The sequence below is a fragment of the Dysidea avara genome, chromosome 3, assembly GCF_963678975.1.
Source record: "Dysidea avara chromosome 3, odDysAvar1.4, whole genome shotgun sequence".
In the NCBI taxonomy this organism is placed as follows: domain Eukaryota; kingdom Metazoa; phylum Porifera; class Demospongiae; order Dictyoceratida; family Dysideidae; genus Dysidea; species Dysidea avara.
Genome location: NC_089274.1, coordinates 1,246,912 through 1,259,500, shown reverse-complemented (window position 1 = coordinate 1,259,500; position 12,589 = coordinate 1,246,912). Strand labels below are relative to the sequence as shown.

Below are 12,589 nucleotides of genomic sequence, written 5' to 3'. Positions count from 1 at the left end.
ATATATTTCAGGTCTTAAACACTCTGAGATACTATTTTTACTGTGTTGGTGCAACGTAACATTCAAAAATACAAAATGTGATTGTTCTATAAGGGTAGTTGACTGCTCTATTAGAGTATTTCACTTACATGCATTTGTAGCCAAATTGTAGGTGGACATGCCCCCCAGGAAATTTGCCTTTGGGCCTGAGATTTGTCAGTGTTATGGGCCCCTGCTCACCTTATATAGATGTCAGTGAACTTCAAGGAGGTTCTGGAACAAGCCTTGCCTCCCCTCTCTCTCCTGGGGTCCTGCAAACAAAAGATGGAACACTTATACCCTAAGTATGAGTCATATTGACTCAACCACAAAACACACTTCGAATAGATTTATATGTATAAAATACATGCTGAAAAACACAGTGTTAATCAGTACTGCAGTAGCTGGAATATGTGGCCACTTATCTGCCAGAGGTAGGAGTGTGACAGGCCTAGGTAGAGGCAAAGTGACCATACGGCAGTATAAAGATCTAGGCAGGTCAGTGAGATCTTGACTGGACTGCATGGATAATGGATAGCATTTTTTGTTCTGTTTTAAAGCCTTTTATGGCCACAGAAACATTTTTGAAATCAACTAGATTCACCATAATACATTAAACTGCACATTATTCACAAAACCTCAGCTCATCATACTTGAAATGATACAGCATCGCCTATAGCAGTCTGCACATTCAATTGTCAGCTGTTCAGTTTATATTTATTGTTATGAGCGAGCAGTGTACGATAAAAGTAGCAGCCTTACCTACCTACCTTAGATAGTGTGTACATCGAGAAGCACAATTAAGAATTACTTATGAGCTCTTACTGTTAAATTGACTAAACCAGACTACATGCAGTTACTGTAGCCATATTATGCTCTAATATGCAAGACAAGACATTGAGAACCCTGTATGATTGTGTGAATAATAAATAATGGTCATATAGCTGGTCACTTTTGGCAGTTGAAATAATGTGTTTCAGCAAAGTTTATATCAGTCCAGTGAACACACCCTGTATCAACCCTTTCATGCAGGTTATACACAAAGATGTGTTATAAAATGTCATCATATCTAACACAGCTCATAATGTATAACGTGCCATTCTGGCAGTCACACAGATTCATTGATATGGTAATTGGCACCAAATTTTTTATGCTTTAATTGATCAGGCATGCCTATCCTACAAATAATCTGCGACTGATACAGTCAATTGTAGGCAGGAGGTGAAATACATGCACGGTAACATGGAGTCAGGATAATTGGTTCAAAACTATTCAACTTTTCGCTTCTTACTACAGCAAACTCTACAGCAAGACTTCACTAGTTTGTAGGAACAGTAGATCAACAGACAGTCCAGGATCAGGAGCAAACAGTACACGTCAAAGTTGTAATATTGCACCCAACTCCATCCATACTTGATGTAGGCTGGAACCAGATGGTTGTATCCAATATCTGAATAAAACTCTACAAGATTGGCAGCTGTTTTAACTCCACCAGCAAACATATGCATCTTACGAATCTTCCTAGCTTGTTTGAAGTATTCTTTGCTTTCAGAAATGCTAGTCACTGCGTTTGTGATTATCTGTGCAGATATATTAGTCCTGGTCAACCCAATCCCTGCCCCAAAAGAATTCAATCTAGTGGCCAGTTCATACTGGTCAAAAGCATATGGTATGCATATTACTGGTATTCCATGAAAGAGAGTTTCTTGAAGTCCGTTCATACCACAGTGTAGTATAGCTATAGCAACGGCAGGATGCTCGAGGAGAGATTGTTGGGGCACCCAACTTGAGATGCAAAATCTCTTCTTTTCCAAAGTGAATTCCTTTAAAACATCGTGGTTACTCTTACGCAGCGACCACACAACATCGTATCTTGTAGGCAGGATTCCTTCAACAAGTGCCTTTGCCATTTTGACAGATATGAATGCTGTTGTTCCCATACTGATGTAGACAACAGATTTCTTCTCCTTAGTATTCAACCAACCACTCATCTCTTCATCAATTGGGGGTGGAGAACTCATAAGAATTGGTCCAACATAGTGGGTAAGAGCATGACTAGTCTTTGGGTACTCAAAACCCATCACGGTGGTTATAATCAGAGGAATGCTAACTCCAGCGTCTCTAGTAAAGGACACACCCTCCATAATCTTTGAATAGTCAGCGATTTCTTGGTATATTTTATCTCCATATGCTATACGAGAAAATGGCTTGACAATGAAACTGAGGAGATGGCATTTCAATCTGTTGAGGAATGTCATATCATCTGTCATGTCTGCTGAAAACCCAACAAGAGGGCTTGGCCACTCTGGCATGCTTCCGTCTGTCATTCCTGGTAACAAAGAGCTTAAAAGTACAACTTTGTTTCCCTTTCTTGCCAAGTATGTAGCAACAGGTACAGTGGCCAGTTCACTGACAATGATGTCAAAATCATCCATGTTTACTTCCGTTACTTTCTGTAAGACCTTGAACACAGTCCATTGCCAAGGTGCAGGGAGCAGGTAATCTCTAACGGTGTCCCATCCAGGTGCCTCAAACAGACTCATCACATAGTCGTAGTCCTTTTGTGTCAGATTATCAGCACCAGCACTCAGAATGTTTATACCCAGCTTTTCTGGCAGGCTGGGAATAACATGGGAACCTTCCATAACGGTTGTACACAGTGTGACATTGTGGCCTCTCTTTATCAGTTCCTCACCCAGACCGAGCATGGGGTACAGGTGGCCTGGGAAAAAGCCAGCTGTCATCAGGATTGATAGAGGTTGATCCACCCACTCCAGCTTGTTCGGTTCAACTTCAACTACAGTTTCTACCTTTGGAGGTTGGTTTGTTGCTGTACACTGCGTACCAAACAGTGCCAATAAAGTCGTAAAAACACGAAGCATCCCTTAAACTCCTCACGTGAGTTTTAGAAAGGATGAAAGAAATTTTTCGTCTCGGCGTAACCTGCAGCGCCCGCCCCTTCGCATTATACAAAGCAGGGCGCGCCCCAAGTTGATGTTTAAAGTCACTAGTGTATTTCTTATTTTGTACTCTAATAAGGAGGAACGGCTATAGTCTACAGCGAATAAATCAGGCCATGACAAGTTTATTTTACGGATGCGGCGGGTGAATGTTTTGGCATAGATTTATCTATAGTTTTGCCGGTAAATCCAAAATAAATCTCCACCTTTTCAAGCATACTTTCTGTAACAGGCTGTAGGACCAGGTGCCCTACAGACCTTCAGCACTTGTGCCATAATGTCTTAATGAAAATAAATAAATGTAAATCATGTAATCTCTTAAAAGAGTACGTAGACTCTTTAATATTGCACAAGCATTAGCAGGTTTAATAGAATAGGGAAGGAAATGGAGTTCCATCACTTTGTTTTGAAGCTTTTGCACCTGTCAAGATTGAGATACTCTAATAGAGCAGTCATATAAACTCTAACGAAACATGATAAACATGTCAGTTACATCTGAAATGATTTTATTCATATTTCGACCTGCTGGGTCACTACTAGAAGGCAAACAATTCATGAAACATGTGGTATGGCCTCATTAGCACTATCAAAAGCCTTGTAAAAAGTGAGGTGCGAAGTGAGGTGGCAATTTCACACCATTTTTAGCTATGTCCCACCTGTTTCACAGTAAGAACAGTGTGAGAAATGTCTCTGCAATTGGTTATCCACCCACTATGAAGGATTCTCATTAGTGCCAGATAGCCACCAAACTAATCTGCCTGCTAATTTGGTGGGAGCCTTGGCTGGACCAGCCACTAGCCAGACTAGATACAAGAAGCCAGCCATTGATGTGCGAGGGGTAGGTATTGACCTGAAATTTCGTAAGTTACCTCTGAAATTATTTCTGAAAGATGAAATATTGCCTCGTTAATGTGCTACCCACAAATTAATGTCTATATGATGTAGTGGAAAAAGAAATGTCACAACAAAGGACAAAATTGAGTAATAAGTTCATTGTAGCTGCTGCAGTGGACAAAAAGGCAAGTTGAGTCTAAGTAACACCAAATATAGTCAATCAAACCCATCACAGTAGCATTCTCATATGTTGTCAAGTTACACTTGGCTAAAGGCATCAGTCAGCTAATCAATAATATTATTTTTATATTCCTGTAGCTAAAACTTGTCAAAAGATTTTGATGCACGGCATTTGGACCTGCCATATATCAATATGAAGGCTAGTCTTTGGGTGATGTTTCTTGCAAACCTTCATGATCTCATATACTATGTAGCACTACTGCACAGTTCCGGTGATCCTTATGAATGAAAACATACTTTATGGCAGGAAATATTGTTTGGTTGGTGTTACTTGTTTCCCATTCTAGCTATGTGAGGCAATGCAGATGTGGGTGGGGGTGATGCAAGACTGTTCATAATAGTAGATTATTGTTCTATTACAGCAGTGAAACAAAACTAGTAGAGGGGCTCTAAAAATTGATATGGGTGGTGATAAGAAATAAATATAATGACAGTCTTAGTAATTTTAGTCACTAGAAATTTTTTTTTAGGGAACATTTTGGACAATTCCTCATTGTTAATACTCCACTGAATACTGTGGTCCTGACCATGTCCAATGAGGATGTAAACAATACGCAGCTGAGAATAATGAACCAGATAGAGCTATAACAGAAAATAAAATTTTGAAAAAAGATATATACATAATATCTCTTCCATTATTTACTCTTGGTAATATATTATAGTCCTAATGGCCCACACATTATGATACATAGTGCACTAGTTGTTAAGTGTCTTGTTTACAACCAAACTGTTATGTATCTACATAAGAAGGCCCACTTACACAAAGCCTATTTATAAAACTACAAGACATTAGACATATATTCTTGTAAATATTTATGGAGAATTACAAATCCAGACAAAGGAAGCCTATCATGATATGTTTAATATGAACTACACATTGGCATATATATTCATAGTGATGATACATATACTCCAAACTATGACATAGGATTCTTACACAGTATATTAACATAAACAATGTATGAAGCATGTATACCAACTGCTTGACTGACTGCATCAGTTGACGTCTACATACTATACAAGATAACACATATAGCACATTTAAATACTAGTCAAGTTAAGAGTGCTTTTCACCTTGTTGTAACAGTGGGCCTCTTGGTTCTGATCACTAAAATTAATATGCAAACTGTTCACTACTGAGCAGTTGCTGGACTATACGTTACTACGGAGAAATGAATACACTAACTTCTCATATGTCAATAGAGTACCGAATAACATAACAACCATGCAGTATAGTAATATACCATCTTACATTCCTTTATATAGATGCAAATTCTTAAGCAGTATGTATTACCTGTATACTGTTCAGGTGTCATATTTGAATGTATATGTATACACTGTGTTTACTTGCCAGATCATACTACTTGGGTAATATATTGGGATCCTACAAGCTGAACAAAACAAGCAGAAAACTCATTGCTTAATGGCTACTATATTTTGTTTATATGTGAAGCATTTGGAAGTATTTTAAATTTTTACACTATTGGTCCCAATGTACTCTAATAGATCATACAGTACATTAAGAACAAAAAATACATCCTGACACAGCACACCTCATATTTTTGGGGTGGCTCATTAACATGTAAATAACAAAAGAAACAGACGTACACACTGTGTACAAGTGGATGTACCTGTATACTGTATTGTTCTATTAGAGTATACATATACATTGCAATTGGGTCCAATACTGTCAACATGTAAAGTTTTAAAAACACTTCCACATGCTAAATACAAGTGTCATTCTTATGTGTGTAACTTTCCTTTACATGTTGATTTTCCACCCCAAAAATCACTAGTGTTTAGTATCTGGAAGTACTTTAGTTGTACTGTCCAGTCCAGTTGTCCTTTTACATTATTCCATTTGAAAGAAAATCGGAAGGAATATTTTATATTCTATTGCTTGGACATATCAGCTGTGTTACTTCATGGCTTAAAGCAAATTGAAGAGCTGTGCATACAGGTAACAGCTAGCTCTTCGATACACAAATGATTATATCTTATACAATGTTATGTCACATTGGATGATTCAGCAAATAATCCAACTGAAAAATATTTAATCAATCTTTCAAACTCACAACATGAATGCACTCGATATTATAATGTATAATCACAAAGATAATATTTCATCACCCACTTCAATAAATGTACATATAGTGGCTGACTAACCATTAGTGGGATAATTAACATGTCACAATATTTTATATTACACAAATCTTGGCAGTGATTCGTCCATGATGGGAGCTTAACCTGGCTGTTGAACGGGTTAGGTTGAAAAGTGCCATGCAGACATATACATGGCCACTCGAAATTAGTCAGAACATTAATAGGAACCCAGGCCTCCTATGATTATACATAATAAAAAGACATTGGCTGCACAACTAAGAAGTCTTATGCCTCACAAGTGACTCCCCAGCAGTCCTGCCAGGCACATCCACCCAATTCCTACCTATCACAGTGTACTGTACCTCATATGTAAGAATCAATATCCATTCATGATGTATACATACATGCACAAAATAGCAATCTCAAAATGTTTTGAAGTGCTATTATAATTATTGGAGTGACATCAGAGGTTAAATGAGAGAGATTTGTATATGTAATTAAGAGCGAGATCCTAAGATACTTTTCTTATGTTACTTTATCTAGTATCCACTGTTTACCCTCATTAGTGAGTCAAGGTGCCAGCAAAAGTAGTTATGAGGTAAACTACACACGACATCATGATCATCAACACTATTCAACTTTTTGCTTCTTACTACAGCAAACTCTACAACAACACTTCAGTAGTTTGTAGGAACAGTAGATCAACAGACAGTCCAGGATCAGGAGCAAACAGTACACATAGACTGAATTAGGGATTAATTGTCCACTACTATATCTGCAAGTGTAGGAGACCTCCCTACTTTTTCTATGATCTTTAATCGAACTTAAAACCAGATGGTCATATGCAATGTCTGAATAAAACTCTACAAGATTAGCAGCTGTTTTAACTCCACCAGCAAACATATGCATCTTACAAATCTTCCTAGCTTGTTTGAAGTACTCTTTGCTTTCAGAAATGGTAGACTAAGTCACTGCGTTTGTAATTATCTGTGTAGATATATTAGTCCTGGTCAACCCAATCCCTGCCCCAAAAGAATTCAATCTAGTGGCCAGTTCATACTGGTCAAAAGCATATGGTATGCACATTACTGGTATTCCATGAAAGAGAGTTTCTTGAAGTCTGTTCATACCACAGTGTAGTATAGCTATAGCTACAGCAGGATACTTGAGGAGAGATTGTTGGGGCACCTAACTTGATATGTAAAATCTCTTCTTTCAACAATAAATATCCTTCAAAACATTTTGGTTACTTTTGCACAGTGACCACACATCATAAATACGTACCTTGTGGACAAGATCCCTTCAACAAGTGCCTTTGCCATTTTGACAGTTAAGAGTCCTGTTGTTCCCATACTACAGATTTTTCCTCCTTGGTATTCAACCAACCACTCATCTTTTCATCAATTGGGGGCAGAGAACTCATAAGAATTGGTCCAACATAGTGGGTAAGAGCATGGCTAGTCTTTGGGTACTCAAAACCCATCACGGTGGTTATAATCAGAGGAATGCTAATTCCAACATGGCTAGTGAAGTCCACTCTTTCCATAACCTTTTCGGTATACTTTATTTCCATAAGCTAGGTGAGAGAATGGCTTGACAAAAAGACTTGAGGAGATAGTTTCTTAGTCTGTCGAGGAATGTCATATTGTCTGTCATATCTGCTGCCAACTCTCCAACAAGATGGTTTGGCCATTCTGGCATGCTTGCATCTAACAGCATTGTCAACATAGGACTCAAGAGCACAACTTTATTTCCCTTTCTTGCCAAGTACGTACCAACAGGAAAAGTGGCCAATTCACTGACAACATCAAAATATTGGAATCAATGATTAGGGCCAGATAATGCTTCACTACCAACATGGTTTTGTCCCTAAAAAATCCTGTTTTACAATTTACTCAAAACACTTGAAGCTTAGACGGATGCAGTGGACTCTGGTGATGTTGATGTAATCTGCTTGGGCTATAGCAAAGCTTTTAATTTGTTACCTCATTTTAGGCTCATTGAAAAGTTGAAGGGATACAGAATAGGTGGCAGTCTGTTGTTATGGTTGAAGAGTTTCCTACTTGGTAGATTCCAGAGGGTAGTACTAAATGGAGGTGTGCGGTCAATGGTCTGGGGTAACTAGCTGAGTTTCTCAAGGGCTACTGCTTTTTGTGTTATATAAATGATCTTGCTGAAGCTATCCAGTCTGAATTAGGTGTCTTTACAGATGACACAAAGATATTTTCAATAATTAGAAGCATATGTGATGTGACGAAACTCCAAGAGACTTGAATAACATGCAAGAATGGAATGGAATCTGGTTACTGAACCTAACTTAGAGAAGTGCAAAGTGTGCAAATTATACAATGGAAACTTTGGGGTCTACTGTGGAGTTGACAAAAACAGATTTTGAGAAAGATCTAAAATATGGATAACATCTTCTCTTAAACTTTCCTTGCACTGTGACAAAGCTGCAGCTGCTGTAACCAGGATCCTGGGAATGCTTAAAAGAACGTTTACAAAATTCTCCAAAGAATTGTGTATCTTCCTGTATAAAACTTATGTTAGACCACAGCTAGAATATTGGATCCAGCTTTGGTGTCCATATCTAGCCCGGGACATTGACACTCTTAAAAATGTACAAAGGTGGGCCACTAAACTTGTGAATGAACTAGTCAAACTACCTTATGAGTCAAGGTTAAGAGAACTTGGATTCTATTCTCTTTATTGCCGACGGCATCTCATTGAAGCTTATATACAAGCTTTTACACGGTTATTATGATGTTGACTGGTCAAGGTACTTTACTCTTAAGTTCTGTGCATCACTGGCACAAGAGGACACCACATGAAATTTTTCAAAAAACCATCACATCTACTTTTAAGGTCAAACTTTTTCACCCAGAGAGTGATAAATACATGGAACTACCTGCCAGCAGAAGTTGCTTCAGCACCAACAATCTCTACTTTCAAAGCAAGTCTAGATAATTATTGGAATGACATAGGATATGGATATGAGCAAAGGCCTAGCGCTAGTCTAAACTTTATTTTTGATCCAAACTTTATATTTGTGACCCTGTTTGTATATCCATCCAATAATAATAAAATCATCTTCCATTACTTTCTGTAAGACCTTGAACACAAGGTGCAGGAAGAACAGTGTCCCATCCAGGTGTCTCAAACAGACTCATCACATAGTTATAGTCCTTTTGTGTCAGATTATCAGCACCAGCACTCAGAATGTTTACTGGAAATTAAGCTGCAAAAGAGTATAGAATAGCTACTCTACATAGCTATGACTAGGTGGGATTGCCGTTAGGCAATTTGAGAAAATTTGAAAGGATTTCCACAAGAAATTTTGAAAATTGGCTATCTACAGACTTGTAAAGTAACTATATTACAACGAGCCTCACATACTGATCTGAACAATGGGACTATAGGAGATGATAGATCCATGCATGTCTTCTATTACTTGGGAGGGGGGGGGGGGGGGGGGGAGGGATGCAGATATGACATATATACAGTAACTTCAATCTACACTATAGGTTATATGTACAAAATAAAATCAAAATAATTTTATAACTGATAACTGCATGGAGGGGGTAATTGTCTTTCCCCTCCTGTCCACCACATCTTTGTCACCATCAAGGTACGTTGTGCATGATTCTGATTTTCAATAAAAGATCCTGAATTGTTCCTTAACTCTCTATAACTCTCCCACTAAACACAAACGAAATCATTGAAAATTAGCACTGTGCATGTGGTTGCTCTGGACAGACACATGTTGTAGTGATATTATAGACAACTCATGGCTTCACTACATTATTTAATGTACACAAAACCTTATAAATTGTTCAAGAGTAAGCTATTGTGGGTGAAGGAGTATATCAGTTATGAAGGATATCAGCTGACATTGGTACCTATACAGAGTATGGATGTGAGAGTAAGAAACATGACTTTGTAGGCTGCTGTTATCTCTGCATGTGTGGGTGGATCTTTGTGTACACATTTAATATTTCATCAGTATACAAGATAACAACATAGTCAGCTACATAGTTCATCACAAGTCCATGAGAATAATATTTGGTGTACAAAGTTGAGCTTTACAGTTAATGTGAGCCAGACAAGGGTAACCATTTTATAGCTAATCTATAGTATGCATGCTAGACAAGGAATAAGGCAGGAACTAATAATGTTTTCCTAAATAAGTATTCTTTTCCTTGTTTCACAATGAATACCAAATCCATTATTCAGTTTCTATTAGTTTTACATTGTGTAGTGTGGTCAGAACCAGAATGCAAACCATCATTGAGACAATACATAAACGAGTCCTCATACAATCATGCACAATCTGTGTGAGCTATATAGTGTTCAAGTGACAAGTACAAGCATATGTACATGTAGATTAATTACAAAGAACTGAAATCAGTTTGGGGAGGGGAACCACTCTCACAGTAATCCCAGCCCAAGTTATAATTATTGTTTGGAAAGCTTTTAAGGGGAAGTCATTAGACTAACTACTATACTGTCTGTTGAAACACTTATGACCAGGATCAAGATTCAATCAAGCGATCAAGAGGCTTTTCTACAATGAATCAAGCAATCCAGATGTTCAGAAAAGTGGTGATCAAGCACCTTTGAAAATGAGCTAACTTTAAGCAACACAAAACTTTTATAGTTGACGATCAAGGTGGCATCAAGTAATCAAAGGAAAATTTTTATGATCAAAAATTCTTGATCCCAGTCACAATGCGGAGGTATATATAGGATGTAGTGGACATAATAAGCATTGTTTGTTTATTCCACAAATTAACACTAACATTGGGAAAAACGGATTTTTATCGTGGAGCAGTGATTTGGACTAACTTACCCCCTGCATTGTGTGGAATAAATGGTCCATTGGATTTTAAATCTACTTTTAAGAAATTGTATTGTTAATTTTTTTGCACTTTCCATGTGTTGTATTCCATTATTAATGATGTGTTTTGTATATGTTTTGTTGCTTTGTTGTGTTTGTAATTTGGTTTCTTATTGTATGCTATTGTAGGGCACTGCTGAAAAACAGTTCTTCTAACTGATGCCAGTCTCCTGTTAAATCACTAGATAGTACCCTATCAATATAAGACATACCCTATCTATGCTTGCATCACTAGAGTGTTATAACTTCTTCACACAGGTGGCTCATCTGAAGTCCCATGGCATTGACCAGTCTACAAGTACTGAAACCCATTATAAAATGAGAGAATGTAATACATTAAGTAGTGTCGAGTGCCAGACGGTTTGTGTGGGGGCGGCAAATAAACCGTCTGGTCACTATTGCACACATTCCGGGACCACTGCCAGAATGTTGGCAGAGCCAATCAGATCGCTTTGCGGACTCTGTAATGAAACAAACACTAATAATTCAAATTCTTAGTGTAATAAAGAACAGAATCTCGGCAACAGATTACTTTTTTAAAAGTTTAACAATGCCATGGGTTTAGGATCTTTGTTTTCCTAGTACAGGGCTCTTAAAAGCATTGGTATAAGAACGATTATGGTTCACTACAGATTTGTGAAATGGCGGAATTGTAGAGGAAGATGTTCAGCAACGTTTCGAATACGTCACCAGGACATTACCAGTACAATTATCGTCTTAGTCTGCTCACAGAGGTGATTGGAACGATTATTACATCATCCTTGGCACAAAACAATACCGTGATGTAATCTAATTGCATTCCAGTGAGTTCACAGAATGTGTGCAACAGTGACCAGATGGTTTATTTGCCACCCCCACACAAACCATCTGGCACACGAGACTACATTAAGTACATATGCATGCATGGCAGACTGGCTCAAAAATGAAACCAGTGTGGGCATGGTAAGGGTGAAAGTACATAAATATAATGCTACCTCTAATTATAAGTTACAAGATTCAGAGTTTAAGCAGGGTACACACACACACACACACACACACACACACACACACACACACATGTGCACACACACACACACACACACACATGTGCACACACACACACACACACACACACACACGCACACGCACACACACACAACACACATGTGCAGACACACGCACACACACACATGTGCACACACACATGTGCGCACACACACAACACACACACACAACACACACATGTGCACACACACATGTGCACACACACACACACACACACACACAACACACACATGTGCACACACACACACACACACACACACACGTGCACACACACACACACACACGTGCACACACACACACACACACACGTGCACACACACACACGTGCACACACACACACACACACGTGCACACACACACACACACACACGTGCACACACACACACGTGCACACACACACACGTGCACACACACACACGTGCACACACACACACGTGCACACACACACACGTGCACACACACACACGTGCACACACACACACGTGCACACACA

General features: G+C 38.5%; 2 protein-coding genes across 2 annotated transcripts; both read right to left on the bottom strand.

Annotated features, from left to right (window-relative positions):
* Positions 1-990: 990 nt before the first annotated feature.
* LOC136248762 (UDP-glucuronosyltransferase 2B31-like) lies at positions 991-2,948 on the bottom strand. The gene has a single exon (XM_066040558.1). It carries the CDS (start codon positions 2,898-2,900, stop codon positions 1,287-1,289), a length of 1,614 nt encoding a protein of 537 aa, XP_065896630.1. The 5' UTR covers positions 2,901-2,948; the 3' UTR covers positions 991-1,286.
* A 1,942-nt stretch (positions 2,949-4,890) lies between these two features.
* LOC136251635 (2-hydroxyacylsphingosine 1-beta-galactosyltransferase-like) lies at positions 4,891-7,709 on the bottom strand. The gene is given in 3 exon segments (XM_066044090.1): positions 4,891-5,066; positions 5,127-7,367; positions 7,489-7,709. Coding segments are annotated over 2 exon segments (795 nt in total). The 5' UTR covers positions 7,702-7,709; the 3' UTR covers positions 4,891-5,066; positions 5,127-6,785.
* Between the last annotated feature and the right edge of the window lie 4,880 nt (positions 7,710-12,589).

Excerpts from the sequence above, each read along its gene's own strand:
- LOC136248762 (XM_066040558.1), bottom strand. The coding sequence starts at position 2,900 with ATGCTTCGTGTTTTTACGACTTTATTGGCACTGTTTGGTACGCAGTGT.